The sequence below is a fragment of the Ornithorhynchus anatinus genome, chromosome 9 (assembly GCF_004115215.2).
Source record: "Ornithorhynchus anatinus isolate Pmale09 chromosome 9, mOrnAna1.pri.v4, whole genome shotgun sequence".
Taxonomy (NCBI): Eukaryota; Metazoa; Chordata; class Mammalia; order Monotremata; family Ornithorhynchidae; genus Ornithorhynchus; species Ornithorhynchus anatinus.
The window spans coordinates 23,460,742-23,481,854 of NC_041736.1; the positions used below are offsets into that span (position 1 = coordinate 23,460,742).

The window sequence follows — 21,113 nt, forward strand, 5'->3', positions numbered from 1 at the left end:
CTCAATCCCCATTTTACAGATGAGATAACTGAGGCCCAGAGAAGTGACTTGCCTCCGGTCACACAGCCGACAAGTGGCGGAGCGGGGATTCGAACCCACATCCTCTGATTCCCAATCCCCATTTCGCAAACGAGGGAGCTGAGGCGCAGAGAAGTTAAGTGACCCGCCTGAGGTCATCCAGCAGACAAGCGGCGGAGCCGAGCGAGATTAGAACCGAGGCTCTCTGACTCCCAGGCCTGGGCTCTTTCCAGTAAGCCACACCATTTCTCTTCTCTTTGGGCAAACAATAAACAGAGAGTGATATTTAGAATACTTATCAGACTTAAAATAGCATTTGTTTTTCTGTGATATATAACTAAAAGGAACTCCTGATCCCAACATGCATATTTTTCAGATATTTGAAGAAACCGAATCTGCCTGAATCCCGGGGGTTGTAATTTGTAGCAGCCCAAGGGGAGGGCCTGATTTTATTTATACAGCTGTACAGTCCGGTTCTTGGCTTGGAGAGAAGGCTGGTAATAGTCACACGTCGCCCGGCGAGTACGAGCGTTAGGCCACACGTTGCATTTACATGAGTACGTTACCTTTCGAAGCGAAAAATCAGTCCCTGAATTTCGTATCCCCTTTGAACTCCGGGCAGCTTCTCGATCAACGCACCTTCTTTAAGACATCTGTGTTTTCCATCTCGATGTTGACGGATACGTCATACCTTCGATTCTTCAACCGGACCCTTTCAGCATACGTCACCGCTATTCATAGGCACCCGGCCCCCTGAAGCGTCGCTTCGGAGTTTTACTTTGATATCGCTATCTGCAGCCGCCATTAATATCCGACCCGCTCGGCTAGGCCGAGACGTGCTTCGCGGGTAGGACCCGAGGTCGAATACGGGAACGTTCTTCCGACGACCCGCGTCCGCTTGGCGCGGTACACGGCGGTGTGGGGACAACGTGCACGCGTGTGGGACTGTTTTGTTCACGCAACATTCTGGAAGAACCCCGCCCCCCCCCCCCCCCCCCCCCCCCCCCCAGATGAGAACATTACAACGTCGTGGCTCAATGGAAAGAGCCCGGGCTTGGGAGTCAGAGGTCGTGGGTTCTAATCCCGGCTCCGCCACTCGTCGGCCGTGTGACCTTGGGCAAGTCACTTAACTTCTCTGGGCCTCAGTTACCTCATCTGTAAAATGGGGATGAAGACAGTGAGCCCCACGTGGGACAACCTGATAACCCTATATCTACCCCAAGCGCTTAGAACAGTGCTCGGCACATAGTAAGCGCTGAACAAATACCAACATTATTATTATTATTACCTGAAGAGAACATAACTATTCCCTCGCAGTTACTTGCGAGGGCCATTTCCGGTCTCAAAAGATCCGTAATAAGAACAATAATAAAAGTAGTGATTCTACTTCTTAGCAGCGACGGTCTAGGTTCCATAGTTTCAATAATCCCCGTTAATGAAAAGCGTGGAAAAAAGGCCGGATTCTTCCCGCCAGAGTTGCTAAAACTGAAATGCAGACCTCTAGCAGGAGAGCCAACCACGAGAATGCGAGACGTTCCAAAATTGAGGAAAGAGACCGGGTCAGCCTGTGGTAGGGTCTAGTGTTTATTGTATGCTATGGAAGGTACACTCGAATTTCCCAAATTTAAAACATATAAAAAGTGGTTAAGGGCTAACGTCGTATCAACGTCGGATAGATGTGTAAGGATGTTTATTATACAGCAGGGTAGAATGGTAGTGCTAATGCCAACACGGCACCACGGAAGTTAGTCTAAAAAAAGGCGCTAAACTTTATACAAACAACAACCATCTGTCGCTGTTTAAGAACACCGGGGCACCGTCCGCTTCTGATGATTAGCAGCCTCATAACATTTCCATCTTAAAGGTTCTACAGTGTCATCGAATTCGGTTTGGCAAATGTTTCCAACTGAAGAGAAGTAGAAATGTCATCACTTCACCGAAACGCACATCCAATTCTGGTTTTCCATAAGAGCGATAGGTACAGATCAGAACTCTCCCTATATGAAATAATTTACACACAGATGAAAGCTAGAACACTATCTAAAATAATCACTGAGTACATTTCTCCTCTGAAATAAACAAGCAAGTAGGATCTGCATTATCCAATATCAAAGACCACGTAGTTGTGAAGTGACTTTAAACCTGACGCCCTAAAATGAAAATGAATCATTTCAGTGAATGTGCAACCTAAATCAACCAAGCGTATATTGCGATACAACCATATTAAGAAACCACTGATCGGAAATACAACCGTATGAAAAAAAAAATTATAAACCACAAAACCATTTGTCAGCCATAAAGAAAGACAGCTCCACAGTTTACAGGTAAAACCGAGGCAACGGAAATACGTGCTGAAACTCGTCTTCGAGAAGTAGATATTTATGCAGAAGATATGACGCTTTGCTTGTAGACTGCGTGGTATGCGTTTCTCAGCAATACGTAGGGAAAACAAGACTCCAGGAGGTCCATGGTCAGGAATGGCGATTCCTGCACAATCTGGAAAAAAAAAGAGCACAGACGTCAGAGAAGTCAGACGGCTTCTGAGTTCGCCTGCTTCCACGGCATCCGTGGGGAGGGGCTCCGTGCCAACGGAAAGAACGCGAACCCGCTGGTACCAACGAGCGTGGAGCTGAGGCTTCTCACTCTGGAGAAGAGAGCGGCTCTCTCAGGGGGGAAAAGAAGCTCTGCAAGGGACGAGACGCAAACCCGAGAGACGGCTCCGGGCCCTATAAACGTGACACCCGCCCTAAGGGGTGGCCTTTTTGTCCGCACAACGTGGCCGGGACCGTGGGTCTCGCGTTGGCCTTTCTAGCCCCGCGTGGACTCCTAAGTCAATTCCGCGATCACCGGGGTCTCCTTCGAAAACGAAGGACGTCTATAGAAAACCTCTCGGTGGTAGTCCGAGATGAAAACGCTCCTCGCCTACAGAGCGGAATGCTCACGTGCTGCTCTCAGGGCGTCCCACGTTGAGAGCTACTCACAGACACCTGACTTGCCGCTCTAAAACCTGTCCCCATTTTTTAGCCATGCAGAAATAGGAATACGATCGTTCTGGGGGCGGTTTCTGCACGGCAACAGCGTGGGCGAGTACGGCGGCCCGAAGAAGACACAATCCCCGATCATCCAAGCGCTTACGATCTAGCAAAATCATTTCGAATGGGTAAAAGAGAATGGAAAAAAGGACAGGTGGACGAGTAAGCGCTCAAGACGCCCGGGTGGAAACGAGAAGTCAAAATGCGGATGGATTTTCTTGAAGCTGCTACACTGTGATGGTTGCGGTCTCGAAAACATCAGACAACTGTGTGTAGCCAATGCTTCTCTGCTATCCTACCATTAGGCAGTTACTTTTAGCTGCCGGTACAACGCCCGTGAAGTCATTCATTCATTCCATCGTATCTACTGAGCGCTTACTGTGCGCGGAGCACTCTACTAAGCGCTTGGAAAGTACGACATTCTAGTAAAGCACTTTCCGCCATTGCTAAAAGGCATCATGACACCGTTTTCCCAGTCTTCCATCACGTTCTACTCAAAAGTAAAACGTTACACTAAGGCCGAAACGACTGTCCGCTGTAGTCAGTTTAGCCTTCCTAACGAGAACGACTGCTAGACTAGTTCGGTGTTCATTCCGGGGGGAGTTAGAAACAAACGATGGGGGCTCACCATGTCAAGTAGTAAATAAACGGATTCCCTGTTTCTTGTAGTAGTTTTATCTGTCTCCTGTCCAATTTTCAGTAGACTCGATGAGGCAAGCTGAAAAAGAAAAGAATTAGAATTGATCGACGATTCGGTTCGGCGGTCCATTTCGATAAGGTGTTTCAGTCACGTCTCATACTTTGGCTCAGTGGAAAGAGCACGGCCTTATCCCGGCTCTGCCACTTGTCAGCTGTGTGACTGTGGGTAAGTCACTTCACTTCTCTGGGCCTCAGTTACCTCATCTGTAAAATGGGGATTAAGACTGTGAGCCCCACGTGGGACAACCTGATTCCCCGTGTCTACCCCAACGCTCAGAACAGTGCTCTGCACATAGTAAGCGCTTAACAAATATCAACATTATTATTATTATCGATACCTTGGAGCGAAACCTCCGACCTACAAACTGAGTGCTCGAGTAATTTGGTGGACAAGTTTGCTCTGGGTACAGGGGGCTTTGTAAAACACAAAGCTCAGATATTAAGCAACGATATTTACTGAGCGGCGACTCTGTGCTTGGTGCTCGGGCGAGGACGGCTGCCCTAAGGAGACACAATCCCGGATCATCCAAGAGCTCACAATCTAGCAAAATAATTTCAAATGGGTAAAAGAGAATGGAAAAAAGGACAGGTGGATGAATAAGTGCTTAAAAGAGAAGTACGGTCTCTAAACTGAACGCTCCTTGAGGGCGGGGAACACGTCTATCAACTCTGCTGCATCGTCCTCTCCCAAGAGCTTAGTACGGCGCTCTGCACATAGCAAGCGCTCAATAAATACCACCGATCGATTGACGGTGGAGCACTTAAGTTTCACCGTAGTGAAGTGCTACGGTTACTGGTGAGTGCGCAAAGGCCTTCCCAGACTGAGCTCCCCTCCTTTTTCCCTCTGCTCCCTCTACCACCCCCCTTCACCTCTCCGCAGCTAAACCCTCTTCTCCCCCCTTTCCCTCTCCTCCTCCCCCTCTCCCGTCCCACCCCCTCAGCACCGTACTCGTCCGCTCGACTGTATATATCTTCATCACCCTATTTATTTTAATGAGATGTACATCACCCTGATTCTATTTATTTGCCACTGTTTTTATGAGATGTTCTCCCCCTTGACTCTATTTATTGCCATGGTTCCTGTCTGCCCGTCTCCCCGATTAGACCGTAAGCCCGTCAGAGGGCGGGGACTGTCTCTATCTGTTGCCGACTTGTTCGTTCCAAGTGCTTAGTACAGTGCTCTGCACATAGTAAGCGCTCAATAAATACTACTGAATGAATGAATGAAAGTGTGGAATGGTGGAAATGTGGCGAGGTGCTAGTTGGGATGGTATGACCTGGGGAGGAAGGGAGGCGGAACTCCAGGATGCCTCTGAAGATGAGACGAGCGGCAGTCTGGTGGGTTTGGAAGGAAGGGAGCTCCAGAGAGGAGAAAGGGCACCGGCAGGGTAGAATAGTAACTGGGATATTTGTTAAGCGCTTACTATATCACAACAGTAATAATGACGACTGTGGTACTTAATAATAATGTCGGCATTTGTTAAGTGCTTACTATGTGCAGAGCGCTGTTCTAAGCGCTGGGGGAGATACAGGGTCATCAGGTTGTCCCACGTGAGGCTCACAGTCTTCATCCCCATTTAACAGATGAGGTCACTGAGGCCCAGAGAAGTGAAGTGACTTGCCCACAGTCACACAGCTGACAGGTGGCACAACTGGGATTCAAACCCATGACCTCTGACTCCCCGGCCCGGGCTCTTTCCACTGAGCCACGCTGCTTCTCAAGCAGCGCTCACTGTGTCAGGCACGGTACTAAGCGCTGGGGTGGCTACCAGAAAATCGGGTTGGACGCAACCCCCGTCCCATATGGGGCTCGCAGTCTCAGTCACCATTTTACCGATGAGGTAAATGAGGCCCAGAGCAGTGAAGTGACTTGCCCAAGGTCACTTGCCGAGCACCGTATTACGCTCAGGGGTAGGTACAAAATAATCGGGTTGGCCACGGTCCCCGTTGTGCACGGGATTCACAGTTTACGGGAAGAACGGGGGCAATGGGACCCTTCAACGGTGACCTCGAAGCCAGCACATCTGTCTCGGGTGGGAGGGACCGCCCGCTGGCACTCTACAACACACACTGGGAAAACCGTCCCTTCAAGACGTCGGCGAGTCCGGTTACTACGGATGCCGCCTGGCCCGCTCATCTGTGAAGTGACTCGCCCACGGCCACACGGCCGACGTTGCATTTCTTCGGCCGAATTCCAGCGCCGCTGGTTTGGGAAGATCAATTCTACTTACAGCCAGAAATTCTTTGAGACGGTCCTCGATGCTCCCCTTGTGGATCGTGAACAAGGCGGCAGCGATCTGATTGATGGCTTTCGCCAGGCAGTGGATGTTGTTGCAGTGTCCTAAGAGAGCACATGAATACGGTTACGCTGGACCGTACCAAACGGTCCTAGATGGGGTAGCTTTCAGTAGGGCGAGTTTTATGCTACTTCAGAAGTTGCGAGACAAAGCAGTTCGTCACGAATGGTTATCACTGTAATTGATTTACTAGCTACAAAGAGTTGTGGGGAGGGGGAGAATTCATCCAAACGGGTGTGCGTGTGGGAGGAGGGAGGGTTACCCACTGGAGTTCAATAACGTCTCAGTACCAGTGGAGGCCTTTAGGTTTTTTTTTAAACCTCTCAATGGCTACCCATTTGACTTTCTTCCAACTTTTCTCTCCGGCTGTCACAGGCTGCAGATTCTGGCTCCACTATCCTAAAGCCATTTTCTCCCAAAGCGTCAACAGGTGTGGAGGCCTGACCGTCCTCGAATTAATCATCTGCATCACCATTATCCCTCCTCGTACGTGGACGGTAAAGGGTAGATGGTGCCCCCCCAATTACAGCACACGAACAGAAGGACAAGCGAAAATTCTACGAAGCATGTTTGTTTCAACTCCTTAAGGGGTGGAAACAACAGTAAATTAACTTCGGTAAGACCGTAGTTTCCTTGTGCGGTTTACGAAAATCTCACGTCAGCACATTGTTTTCCTAAAACGGGGTCCACTAAAGAAATCGTCTATACAGGTATCAATTATCAACATTTCTTCACTGACACTTGAAGAAATATCTTGACCCCTACCTTCGATAGCAGGACTGTACTGAGACATGACATTACTAGCCAGTGTTGGCAGAGACACTGCCACGAAGACCATGAGAAGACAGGCAATTTTATATTCTTCTTCTGGGCTTATATTTTCTAAGAATAAAAAGAAAAAAATCAGGTTATAGAAAAAAAGGTTGTCATGTTAGACACTGGTTAGAAGTTTAAATCTTTTTTTAAAAAAGATCAATACACAACTCATTACGTGAAGAAAAAAAATAAATACATAATATGGCAGAAGAAAAAGGAAAGGAAAGAACTTCAAAGAATCTACACTTTTCCTAATATAATGTATGGGATTGAGGGCTGTCACAACCCATTGCTCTAGAAACAATTTGCTTACCTTTAAAAACATTTTCAACTGAAGAAAGACATTTTCAAACAAGTTATACAGACTGAGGGCAAGCAATGGGATTTGCTTATCTTGCCCTAGTTGAGAAATGTATGGAATTTTAGTGACTCTTGGGTTTTCAGAGCCTACCACTGAACCTATAAACAAGCTATGTTATTCTGTTTAACATGAACCTTATAAAGGGAATTCTGAATTGAACATAAAATAAAGTGGGTCTTCGAACACTTCCTGGATTTTAAATTCGTGGGGGGCCGGGGGGCAAGGGGAAACATTCATAATGATATCCACTATTCTCTGTAGCTTCAACATTGATATTTGTTGAACATCTACAAATGCAAAACACTCTTCTGGGGCAAAGAGAGAAGAGGGAGGAGAGAGAGAAAAGACATGATCTGAAGTATTTTACTTTCAAGGCTGTTTTCCCTCCTACTTAATACAATGCCTGACACATAGTAAGCACCTAAAAAAACCATAATTACTATTATTACTTGGACTATGTTAGTCTCATGTGAGGCCTGATTACCTTGTATCTACCCCCACACTTAGTATAGTGCTTGAATGCGGTTAAGCTTTTTTCTTTTTATAGTATTTGTAACGCTATGTGCCAGGCACTGTACTAAGCGGTGGGGTAGAACCAAGAAAATCAGGATGGCCACAGTCCATGTCCCACATGGGGCTCCCAGTCTTAATCCTCGTTTAGGTAACTGAAGCACAGAGGTAATTGAGGCACAGAGAAGTGAAGTGACTTGCCCAAGGTCACATACTTGACAACTGGTGGAACCAGGATTAGAACCCACATCCTTCTGACTCTGGGGCCCGTGCTCTGTCTACTAGGTCAACCATAATTATTGTTGTTAGTCTTATTATTATCAAAAACTGTCTCCAAATAGAAATTCTTTCCTCAGATAGGTTGGCAAGCACTCTTGCTCTTAGGAACTAGAAAACCTTTTATTTAATTTAAATGTACAGACAGAGGAACAGGGAAAACACTTAACAATACATCCTAACAAGTCAGTTCTGAGTGTGTTGTTCCTGAATATCTTTGGGCAATTTGTTGTTCTAACTGTTCTCGGCAATCGCGATTTAAGGAGGGTCAGGCACTTTGCTATGGAGGATCCTGATAGCAGTAAGTGCCAAACAACGGTTCTAACTGGACTGCCTAAATTTGGCATGTTTTTTCAGCCCTGTGAAAAAATATTTCTTACTCAGGAGACGAATACTACCTTTCCCAAATACTTGCCGTTTCTTCCTCAGTGGATTCTCACCTGATTTTTGGGAGGATAGCGCTACAACCAAAGCCGGGTCAATCTCACAAGGCAATCCGGCAGCTGATGACAACTCATACACGTTCATCGCAACCTGACAGAGCGACAAATGTTTCAAGGTGAGGAAGGTTTCATCCCGTATCCTGAGAAATTCTTGACTAACCGCAGATTTAGCGACACTTGTCTCTCAGACCTTTCCCTCCCCACCAAATCCGCCACCCCTCGGCTCTCCAGACCCTGAAAGCTCTCCTAAAATCCCACCTCTTCCAGCAGGATCGGAACTGATCTCCAACAGAAAAATAATGATATAGTACCAACAAGTTAGAGAGTACAATTCCTAACAGAGCTAGAGTAATTTTTTATTTCTTTTACTTTTTACTGAACTCTGTTGTCTCTCCAACCACTGAAATCGGACATGAAATGATAAAATAAAAATTTAACGGCATTTGAGAAGTTATTTCACCTTTACTTTACAGTCAAGTCAGTCTCATCTGGGTAACGCAGAGGTAATCTCTCTGATGCCATATCTTTCTGGATTCATCCGTATCAGTTCTTGACCAGGACTTTACCGACAGTTCTTTCGAGGGCCACGAAATCTTTTTAAGCAGACCCACGTATTAGGACTGGTCAATGCCATGTGCCCCGCTACTGGTTTTACGTTTTCAGAGAGCTCAAAATTTCTCAAGACGCTTTTTCTCCCGGAAACTCATCGCAGAGCACAGACCCTTATGGTTGAAGAGTCCTAACTATCCCCTCCTTCCAAATCCTCCTCTACTCTCGATCTCCACCTTCTCCCAACTCTGTGCTCCCATCTTTCCCAAGCTCCTAGTGTAAGGAAACTGGTGGACAGGAGAAGGAATCAACAGATCGGTCAATCGGTGGTATTCATCGACCGTCTTCTGGGGACAGGGCATTCGCACTCGGAACAGCTGGTAGACGCTTCCCCTGCCCTCGGGGAGCTTATGAAGTGAAAGAGACTTGGGAGCTTGACCCAATCTGGTTTCAGGGCTTACCCAAACCAAAATATGCTGGCCAGCTGTTTACTGTGGCTTCATCGAGAGCGTTCTACTTGGAAGTACTCAATCAAAATGGGCCTGACTTTTGTCTGCATTTCTCATAACGGTAATCAGAGAAAGAGAAAGCGTTACCTTCATGTCTGTCTCCCTTGGAATGTGATCCTTAAAGTCTTCGATTGAACTTACAAGGAAAGGAATGTGGTAGGATAAGACCTAAGAGAGGCAATAAAATGGGGCTTTTTCATATCATTTAACAAAAATGCACCATGGATTAACTCCATTTTTCATGAGTTATTTTTACTTTATGCATTTTCAAACAGTTTTCTGAAATATTGAGACACTTGGAAATGAAACGCATTTAAGATTTAGCTTACGCCTGCCAAAATGGAAAAATGTTTTAAACATTATTAAAGTTAAAAAACACAGACACACATCCGGTCAAATTATAACCCTCGGATTCCAACCACAGCCAGATCAGGTTTGAATAACAGCTCTCTGGAATCGTCCTAGTTGAATACGGTACTTTATTTTACAGAGCAGTGACTCCCAAGATCAACTTTAATTCTCTATCCAGCCACCCCCATTATAAAGCTCTTCTTAAATTCTGCTCTTGGGCTCTTTCCCACCCTCTCACCCTGAGGTAAAAGTTTAAATGGGCTTGAACAGCCCCCTTCCTCTCTTCCTCAACCTTTGAAGTACTTTGATCTGCTTAGATAGAATGATTAAAGAGCCCATTTCAAAATTAGCACTAAATAATGTGCCATCTTTCACATCCGAGTTAATTGTTTACACATGTTCATGTTCAAAAAGCTAATTAAAAATATTCACAGGGTTCAGATTTACTATTTGATAATGTTCCCAGATCTTTTGTGTTTTATACTGATATTGCTTTAGTCCACTTTCGGCATTTTGGGGTTTGCAATCCATGCAACTCAAACACTATGTCCCAGGGGAAACCACGCTGCATCTGACACTCCTTTAACACACTTATTTTCAAGGAACCGATCTGGAGCATTAACCACGGTTATGCGATGTGCCCTCTTTATCTTTGGGATGCAAATATTTCTAGAAAAACAAAAGTGGAAGTTTTAGGGTCGCGCTTTCCACGGTCGGTGGCTTACATCTCTCAGTGCCTCCTGTGCCAAGGAGCGGAAAGACAGGATTACGCCGATTATCGTCATCCTCTTCAGAACGCTGTCGACGGCTAAAAAACATGAGGAAAAAGAATTATAAACGGGATCTTTACTGTTTTTGCGTTGGGTATGAACGCCCGTGTGAAATCACAGAACTCAACATCCCAGTCAAACCGGTCATCTTTACCATCCTGAAACACTGCAAGGAGAGAGACTGTGGGATGGGATCCTCCATTCTATCTTTTTAAAACACTGGGGCTCAGAGAAATGCGGCAGAAGTAACCTATCAGCTGCCATATTTGACCCTGAAGCAAGGGGACATAGTACAAGTCCATCACGACCTTCAAGAAAATCTCCAATAACGTAACAGTGGCACTCTGTTGGGAAGCAACAAAGAGTTGGAGCTCTGCACACAGAAATCAGATGACTCTCGGAGCAGTGAGATGCCCTAAGTAGCACCCGAGAAGCAGCGTGGCCTAGTGGATAGAGCACCTGGGAGTCAGGAGGATGTGGGTTCTAATCCTGACTCTGCCACTCTTCTGCTGTGTGACCTGGGGCAAGTCAAGACAACTTCTCTGGGCCTCAGTCACCTCATCTGTAATATGGGGATTAAGACCGTGAGCCCCATGTGGGACAGGGACTGTGTCCAGCCTGACAGATTTGTATCTACCCCAGCGCTTACTACGGTGGCTGGCACATAGTGAACGCTTAGCAAAGGCCATTTAAGAAAAAAAAAAAAGCAGCAGCCAATCTCGACAGCTCGGATCTATCTGGCAGTTAAGTTTGACGGGTTTGAGTATCTGGACTATCACATCGACCTGGGCAGAGCTCTGGGTGAGGGCATGCACTCTACTTAAGTGCTTCAATGCATATTTTAAACTTTTATTATGAGTTCATATTTACACTGCCTAGATTAATAGTTTTAATTATACATATCATATATATTTATTTACTGTGCCTTTCAATCACTTGAAAAATGTATTCCTCTTTGCTTTGATTTTTGGGGGGTGGGGAGGAGGGGCTCTTGGGTGAGTCCTGATGCATTTTACATTATTTCCTGTGGGAAACTACATTGAGTGCCCTATTGCTTAACCATATGATTTTGATGGAACTAGTTAAAAGCAATACCTGGGGCTTCTCAGTAGCACGCTTTTACACTTTGTAGGCTTAAAAAGCTGCTGCTAAAAAGCCCATAAAGGCTCATGAGCTATTTCAAATACATAGGCTATGTTGGGTTTTCCACACCTGTGGTTGCTTACGGAGGTGAGAGGAAGGTAAGAATCTACCGACAATAAGTGGCAATTATCTTTGATGAAATGTAAGTTAAGTGAATGTGAAGTCATGTTTATTAATAATAACAGTTATGGTACTTGTAAAATGCTTACTCTATGCCAAGTACTGTTCTGAAGCACTGCGGTAGATACAAGTTAATCGGGTTGGACACGGTCTCTGTCCCACATGGGGCTCACACTCTTAATCCCCACTGTACAGATGAGGTAACTGAGGCCCAAAGAAGTGAAATGACTCGCCCAAAGTCACCCAGAAGACATCCGGTGGGGCCGGGTAAAAACCCAGGTCCCTGATTCTCAGGCATGTGCTCTATCCATGCATTCATTCATTCGATTGTATTTACTGAGCGCTCACTGTGTGCAGAGCACTGTATTAAGTGCTTGGAAAGTACAATTCAGCAACAAAGAGAGACAAACCCCGCCAACAACGGGCTCACGGTCTAGAAGAGGGGAGACAGACATCAAAGCAAGTAAACAGGCAACAAGAGCATCGGTATAAATAATTAGAATTATAGATATATACACATCATTAGCCACGCTGCTTCTCCTAGTTTTCTGTTTGAAATATGGGCAAATTCTATTCAGAATTTTGTTTGGTTCTGACCTCAAGAAAAAGCAGAATGGCACCACAGAGGGACTGAAGTGTGGTATGATTTCTACTCTATGGGAGAGTCAGGACTTGGGCCTGTGTTCGCTTGGACTTTTTCTTCACGGGATTGTTTAGATTTGGGATTTAGTAGATGAGGGGCCTCAGAGATGGGGATTTTGCCACCCCCGGGGACAGCATGGGATGCCCGGTTTGTGAGACAGTGCAAAGGAGGGTAAGAGGCAGGGGAGGCAAACGGTTCGGTGACAAAGGAAACCGAGTAGGAAAAGCAGGGTGAACAAAGGGAAGCGAAGAGACAAATACAACCGGCGGGAAACAAAGAAAGAGCCGGAGGGAAAAAAACAGAATCTGTGTCTTGAAAGGAGAAAGAACACAGGAAACCGGCGTGAAGGCGGGGACTGGAGCGGGATGGGAGAGGGGGCAGTGGGGAAGAGGTTGGTGGGGGGGACACAATAGACCCTTTAATTTACAAAGGATGCTGTTTAATTCTCATACGAAAAAGTTGCGATAGGAGGCGGCAGACTAACACATTAACTTCTACACTGTGATTAAATCGTGGATGGTGGTGGTAATAGTAATACCTGTCTATATTATAAGCTCGCCGTGGGCAAGGAACGTGACCACCAACTCTGTTGTACTCTCTGAAGCGGTTAGTACAGTGCTCTGCACACAGCCATAATGATAAGAGCAATAATAATAATAACGACGATGGTATCTGTTAAGCGCTTACTATGTGCCACACACTGTTCTAAGCGCTGGGGGAGATGCAAGGTTAGGAGGTTGCCCCACGGGGGGCTCGCGGTCTTAATTCCCGTTTTATAAAGAAGGTAAAAGATACAGAGAAGTCAGGTGAGTTGCCCCAAGTCCCACAGCTGCCAAGTGGCGGAGCCGGGATTGGAACCCAGGAGGTTGAAATGGGATGGGGGTGGGGAAATGGAGCGACAGCTGATGAGGCTGTGGGATCGAGATGGCTTTCCCAGGACGGGGGAGACTTGGGCGTGTCTGAAGGCAACAGAGAGTGAGAGGCTGGAGGCAGGAGCGAGGGAAGGGGAGAGAAGGAGAGCATGGGCTTCGAAGGGGTGGGAGAGGCCCGAGGCAGTGATACGGGGAATTGATTTAGAGAGGGTAGGCGAGGGACCCCTCTCGAGGGACAGCGGGGAACCTTTTCTTCATTTTAAAATATGAATTCCCAAAAGAAGGAACACCTCCTCCTTGCCATCACGTAGCACCTTTATTCCCAGAGCACTTTTACATTACGTAGCTCAATTTCCCCCTCACGACATCCCGCAGGGTAGGCAGAGGCGGCCACCGTCCTCATTTTGCAGGGGAGGAGACCGAGGCCCAGAGAGGTTAAGTGACTTGCCCCAAGTCACACCCTTCCACCACGCCACCCTGCCTCAAGTCCACTACTACATGATTGTCTCCTCTGAAATATTTCTAAAGGAGGGAGGCTAGAAAGTCGAAGTGGAAAACGGGAGGCTATATGTAGGGTTACTAATTCTTTCTTGCCTTTAAAAAGAGAGCAGCAAAGATACGGAGAAAAATACTACATTGAAATTTTTAAAAGCATATAACGGGCACTCAGTTGAATGATGAGGACATGGAGTAATCCATTCATTTCTGCCGTGCCCTTGCCAAAAAGTGCAGTATCCTGACGTGAATGGGATATTATAAAAAAGATAGACTGGAGCCTAACAGGACTTCTGGCTCGGTGGGATATTTTCTAATTCCTTGGGTCAACAAGAATGTTTTTCACATTTCGCTATTTATATAAATGGAGGGGCAAAAGTAAGCACCGCACACTGCCACGGGATCTCAGCTTTTAGAGCAGTACTGTGAGTTACTCACAGGATAATCTCTTAAAGAGGGCGGCCATCTGGTCCGGCTTGTCGAAACTGGTCCTCATTTGCGTTAGCACATCCACGTTCTCCACCACGAGTTTCTGAAAAGAAGCGAGACCTCCGGTCAGGCACAGATCTCCGTATGGCGATAAGATGAGAAGAGGCAGGCTTGGGAAAGAACGGGAAGCAGAACTCACGATATACCTCAGACACTCGCGCTATTTTTTTTCTAAAGAAACAATTCCATTTTTCATATAGGTTTAGGTTTTCCCTTTGCTGTGCGAAGACAAATTGGAGGAAATAGACTGAAACACAGCCAAAGTAAGCAGTGAGTCGCCACAATCAGCCCTGAAATCAATGCCTGGGATTTAACAGAGTAAGAACCAAGAAAAACAATCTGAGAAGCTGCATGGCCTAGTGGAAAGACCACGGACCTGGGAATCAGAGGACCTGGGTTCTAATCCCAGCTCCTCCACTTCAATTTTGTATGGCATTCGTTAAGCCCTCGCTATGTGCCGTCAATAAGGCTTTGAAGGTGGGAAGAGGATCGGGATTTAGGAGAGCTCTGTGGATGGGGAAACTGGAAAATAGGAAGCAAACCCGCAAAGGGAACGTAAGGAGCTCTGAAGCCCTCGGGCATTCACGGAGTAACGCTTCTCGGAGAGCTGAGCCGCTTCAACCGTAACCTGCTTACGGTACGGCCGATGTTCAGATAACCGAATGCAGTCGGCGTGTCTATTGTCTAGCTCTCCTGAACAACCTCTCCTCTTGCAATCACCCACGGTAGCTGGCATTTGGGTAGTCGGTTTTCTACTGAGAGGACGAAGGGCGGGGGAGGGTGACGATGAGGTCTAAATTAATCCAGAATCAAATCTGCAAGAGTATCTGGAGGAAAATCATATGTTCCCCTTCTTGACTGTGGAGGGAAAGCGTTCTTAGAGGCAATCTGCACATGAGCTTAATTTCTTATCGGATTTCTATACGTCTCCCAGGCCCCTGAAAGGAACTGAAAGGAAAAACTCATCTGGAAAATGCCAAAACAATTCTTTTGGCAGCAGAGGGAGGAGAAAGTAATTGGTTCAGTGGGCTACGCTCCAAGTGCAACATCCTAAGAATTTGAGCTGGGAGAGAAGACTGGGTGTTTTCTTCCTAGGAAAGTAATAAACACCAATGCCGCTGCCAGCAGCACGTATGTATAAAGTGTTGACTGTGTCTGAAGCACAATTTATTCACAGCCACCCAATCTAGAGACGAGACGGCTTTTTTTTTCGGGTTGGCACACAAGTTTGCTCTGGGAAACTAAGAGGCCCTCTGCTCGGTAAGGAACTGAAATCATCATGAGATCCTGAAGGCACAAAAGGATCCAGTGTTGTTCGGTATTCATTACTCTGGCACACGTGCCACTCATTTAAACTGGATCTAAAAGCATTTAGAGGATTTTCAAGCATAAAGATTCCACGCCAGATTATTTCAACGCCCAAGGCGCTACCGAGCCACACTGTTTTCGCAGATAATGCCATATCACGAACCAAGACCTATGTCAACGGAGGGACGACTTCAAAATAATCCACCAGAATCCAGAACGCAGAATCCAAAAACACGAATCCCAAAGTGACACCGCTGTTGTCACTATTTTATTTAAAATAAGATAAAGCTATTTTATCTAAGTCTCGGCCTCAGTTTCCCCAGGAAAACCAAAGCAACGGAAAAGAGGGAGGTGACTATTGGGCAATAGTCAAGGTGCACTTATCTTTAAATTATACTTTACGAATTGTTTATATCAATGTCGGTCTCCCCCCTCTAGACTGCAAACTCATTGTGGGCGGGGAACGTGTCTGCTCACTCTGTTGTACTGTCGTCGCCCAAGTTCTCAGTACAGTGCTCTGCACCTACTGAGCGCTCACTAGATACCACTGACTGATGGATGGGCCGGCCCAGAGAGAACTGCATCGGAAAGACGAAGCGAAGGTCAGTGCTTCCGGAAGGGAGTGGTCCTTAGTGTGTGAGGCAGCTGAGGGTGGAAAAGGATTAGGACAGATGAGAAGGCGGTCAAGTGGTCTCAGTAAAGGGGGTGTACAGGACTGTAGAGGGTCAAGAAGGGAGTCGGAGGAGAGGCTGTGAAGGGCGTGGGTGGAGACGATCTGTCTGAGGCGGCTGCACTGGGAATGGGAAGAGGGAGATGGAGTTATAAACTGCATGGTGCAGTCCATAGAAGGACTCATTGTTTGGTTTTCTTAAGATAAGGGACACGAGGACATTTTTAAAGGAAAGGGGGAAGGAGCTAGTGAGGAGTTGAAGATATAAGAGAATAGAAGAATGGGAGCACAAAGGAGGGTGAAAGTAGCTACCCCCCCGGAAAAACGGCAAAAAGCACGCCAGAAAACTACATATTAAGCATTAATGATTGCCATACTCATGGTATACATTCAGCAAAGCACCGTTTGAATCCAGAGAGGATATACAGCACCGCCATCTCTTCTTCTACAGCTGTTCAAATTTGATTCTCAAAGTTTAACTCCAGATTATCATTTCGTTCGAGACAGTCTACACAACCCATGGGCCCTTTTCCCCCCAAATTTATTTCTATCAAATAATAATAATAATGTTGGTATTTGTTAAGCGCTTACTATGTGCAGAGCACCGTTCTAAGCGCTGGGGTAGATACAGAGTCATCAGGTTGTCCCACGTGAGGCTCACAGTCTTAATCCCCATTTCACAGATGAGGGAACTGAGGCACAGAGCAGTTAAGTGACTTGCCCACAGTCACACTGTTGACAAGTGGCAGAGCCGGGATTCAAACCCATGACCTCTGACTCCCAAGCCCAGGCTCTTTCCACTGAGCCACGCTGCACCAACATACCTCACAGCTAGATGACAACCAAAATGGTTTCCCCCATGGAAAAAAGTGTGTTATGGACGATATTTTATTTTTTTCCACATTGCACTGCAGAGGGGAAAGCTTACAATGCACACGGCAGGCAAGACTTCGTGAAATGAGACACTATCTGCATATGATTCCATTCCATCATTTGCCAGTGTAAATCATTAGACTGGCAGTTATATCAGAAAATTCTGAGGTGACAGAATGCCCGGGAGAACGGTTGGAGAGTTTTTTGAGGTAAAGATCAATCCTCCAATCGCTAACATTTGGGTGTCGACGGTTCTCACTATTCATCTTCACTCATCTCAGGGACTCAGGAATTCTCTGACGGCCAGCCCCTTGGCTCAACATTCAAGAAAAATGACTGCCTTTTCGGAATTTCCGGAAAGGCGATTTGGCCGTATCTCTGAGGTCATTTCCAAATGCTAACCACCGGCACTGTCATCAAGTTCTCCTTGTTAAACTTCGATTTTTCCTCTTGCAATTCAATCTCCCTTCGTTTGGTCCTCTGTGGTTCAGGCCAACAGATGGAAGGCATCGCCCGATCAAACACTCCCGTCACCCCTTAAAGGCAGAGAACGCCAGCGCAAGCTGTTTTTTTCCCCACAAAGGATCCAGTGGTTTCCCCTTGAAGATTTTAAATCACATTAGAAAAGAACTGGCAAAACAGGGGGCTGGGAAGTAGAGCCAGGCCCATTTCAAAGAAAACCTTCCCGACACCATCACTCTGCAAACTGACAACTGAGAAATTTAAACCGGGATCTTAAGTTTCAATAGCAGGATCTCTTCACTTCTAGTCAAGCTGGAATTCCAGACTAACCTGAATGAATCTATCGATGGCATTTACTGAGCGCTCACGGTGGGCAGAGCCCTGTACTGAGCGCTCAGGAGGGTGCGACGCAAAATAATAATAATGTTGGTATTTGTTAAGCGCTTCCTATGTGCCGAGCACTGTTCTAAGCGCTGGGGTAGACACAGGGGAATCAGGTTGTCCCACGTGGGGCTCACAGTCTTAATCCCCATTTTACAGATGAGGGAACTGAGGCACCGAGAAGTTAAGTGACTTGCCCAAAGTCACACAGCTGGCAAGTGGCAGAGCTGGGGTTTGAACCCATGACCTCTGACTCCAAAGCCCGTAGATCCGATCCCTGCTCACGAGAATGATATTTAACCAAGTCGTGAGATGATTTGATGGGCTAATGCCTTCGAGCTTTAAAAGATGTCAAGTGGAAGCCTGAATTACCTTAAGTTCGGCAACCTGGGATGAAATATGCCACATAAGGCTTTCGCTCAGAAATTTCATTCCATATGGACCCAGCAATTCTGACAGCGCTCTCATTTCTGTGAAGACAAAAAAAAATTACTGAAGTTTTCAAAAAGGTTCACTAGGACCCTAATCATCAGCGTCAACAAAGGAGTGTCTTCTGTGGGCTGGGCTCTAGAGAACATCCAACAGAAGAGACACAGTTCCGCCCCTCAAGGAGCTAAAAGAGCCGAACGTTTCTCTGTCGGAAGGCTTAGTCCAGCAAAAAAACCACAAATCTGTGCAGTGGCTACTGAATAATACTAGTGTATGATGCAATTCAGCTGAGATTTTATCTAATAAGATCAGAGGCGGAATAGCTGTAATGTAATTATGTGCCACGCACTGAGGCAGACACAAGATAAAGAGACTGTCTCTCACACGGTTCACTGAGGGAGGGCAGGAATTCAGATTGACCAACTATGCATCTTTTGCAAACACATTACATGAGGCATAAAAAAAAAAAATTGCTATAAATGAAAAGTGCCCTCAAGAAATACGAGAAGCAGATTTTTGGAATGCCAGGTGGACTGCCAATCAATGGCATGTATTGAGTGTTTACCGTGTGCAGAGTACAGTACGAAGCATTTGGGAGAGTGCAATAAAACAGAGTGGTTAGACACAATCTTTGCCCACAAGGAGCTTTCAGTCTTTGGGGGAGAAAGAATTAAAATTAATTTCAGGGCTGAGGGTGGGGTGGATATCAGGTGCTTAAGCCATACAAACCCAAGGGGACAGGAGACGCAGAGGGGGAGGGAATAGGGGAAATGAGGGCTTAGTCAGGCAAGTCCTCTTGGAAGAGATGGGATTTTTAGTAAGTCTTTGCAGATTATCCAACAGGAAAATCTGCTCACTCCCACGATCCCAAATTACATCACAGGACGCTCACCTGATATGTCAGAATACTCTTCGGCATTGAATGTCAACTCGTTTTCGGTTGGCAAATTCACAAAGGCCTTCATTGCAGGGAAGTAAGCTATATGGCCATTGCTCACTTGTCTGAGCAAAGTCTCCAAATACCTGCACATAATGGAATACAGTCAAAAGTCATCATTCCAATATTTTTACTGCACACTTTCCTAAAAGTCATTTGAACGCAACTTCGGAGGAATCGTTTTTAAGAAGCTTTCCACCAAAGGGTACTGGAATGACAACTTCACCCACCCAGAAGAACGATTCTCAAAATTATTTAGAGGGCCACGCTCAGTTTATGGTCTTACCAATTTGTGTACAGGCTGGTGATGGTAGGTTCCCCGTGACTGTCTAAATGTTGGGTTTGCTGAAGGAGAACATTATTAAATACTCTCGTGATGTCAATTTGCACGTAGTTTTCTATGGACTGAAGCACTGTCATGTAGGCTCTCACACTAGTTAAGAGCTCTGAAGGTTTTGCAATCTCTTGTGTGGCTTGGTTATACATAGTCATCCCAACAATTGACCTGTGAAAGGAAAAAAAGCAGACACTTGTCGAGTCACGGCTTATCTTGATCATACAAAATCAAACTGACAGCCCACACGAACTCATCGGGTGAACTGACTTAAGACTTTGGAGGTACAAGACTACCATGGTTGTCATGTCAACCGACTGACTGAATCGTTAAATTACTCCATGTAGTTATTTCAATCAGTCAGTCAGTCAATCTTATTCACTGAGTGTTTACGGAGTGCAGAGCGCTCTACTCCTTAGTAGAGAGTAGCCTGGGAGAGTAGTTGAAGCCAAGGGAGCTATGAGTTCTCCAAGGGAGTGGGTGTGAAAGGAGAATAGGAGGGGACCCAGACCTGAGCCTTGAGGGACTCCCTCAGTCAGGGGGTGCGAGGCAGAGGAGACCGCGAAAGAGCCTGAGAATGAGCGACCAGAGAGATAGGAGGAAAACGAGGAGAGGACGGTATCAGTGAAGCCAAGGTTGGATAAAGTTTCCAGGAGAAGAGGGTGGTTGACAGTGTGAAAGCAGCTGAGAGATCAGGGAGGATTAAGATGGAGTAGAAGCTGTTGAATTTGGCCTCAAGGAGGTCACCGGTGACCTCTGAGAGGACCTTTTCTACGGCGTGAAGGGGGCAGGAGCCCGACTGAAGAGGGTCTAAAAGAGATATTAAGGTGCCACACGGTGATAGGAACATTTTACCATCTCAAGTTTTCTAATTTACAAGTGCTCAAGTAGGTAAAGCATGAAGAGGCGGCTCATCAAAGTGTTGATTTTGTGTTACCTAGGCCCCCTGGCCGGCCTGGTTTTTCCTATGACTTTTACACCACGCCAACCAGTTTTCTGGTATTTCAAATTCACCACAAAGGCCAGGGGGATGTCGAGACTTTGGGGTAACCCAGGTGGCCTTGAATGATCTGCAGCCAACCTCTCTTGGGTCGAGTATGGGTCAGAACGGCTCCCGGTTGGGAAATTCTCGGGGGCTAAGCCGTTCCCCGCTTGCCCCACCACCTCTGCTTTGGGGTCCCCAGGCACTTAATCCAGCGCATCGCACACAGTGGACTCTGGATGAATGCTATGTTTGCCGAGATTTCCATTAGGTCGGCGGGGGGACGTAGGAGAAAGCCAATCACTTCGGGCCTTTGCCAATTCACTCCTACTCACTGGAACCAG

General features: G+C 46.4%; 1 protein-coding gene across 4 annotated transcripts in view; it reads right to left on the reverse strand.

Annotated features, from left to right (window-relative positions):
• Positions 1 to 1,581: 1,581 nt before the first annotated feature.
• NCKAP1 (NCK associated protein 1) overlaps positions 1,582 to 21,113 on the reverse strand; it is a 74,750-nt gene continuing 55,218 nt past the window's right edge. For all 4 annotated transcript variants that reach the window (XM_029071630.2, XM_029071629.2, XM_029071628.2 and 1 more), the window contains 11 exons: positions 19,740 to 19,958; positions 19,409 to 19,539; positions 18,460 to 18,557; positions 14,343 to 14,436; positions 10,587 to 10,669; positions 9,598 to 9,678; positions 8,450 to 8,543; positions 6,812 to 6,928; positions 5,981 to 6,090; positions 3,679 to 3,768; positions 1,582 to 2,514 (listed from right to left, as the gene is read on the reverse strand). In XM_029071630.2, the coding sequence (XP_028927463.1) occupies positions 2,398 to 2,514; positions 3,679 to 3,768; positions 5,981 to 6,090; positions 6,812 to 6,928; positions 8,450 to 8,543; positions 9,598 to 9,678; positions 10,587 to 10,669; positions 14,343 to 14,436; positions 18,460 to 18,557; positions 19,409 to 19,539; positions 19,740 to 19,958 (1,234 nt within the window). In that variant the 3' untranslated portion in view covers positions 1,582 to 2,397. The remainder of the gene's footprint in view (positions 2,515 to 3,678; positions 3,769 to 5,980; positions 6,091 to 6,811; positions 6,929 to 8,449; positions 8,544 to 9,597; positions 9,679 to 10,586; positions 10,670 to 14,342; positions 14,437 to 18,459; positions 18,558 to 19,408; positions 19,540 to 19,739; positions 19,959 to 21,113) is intronic.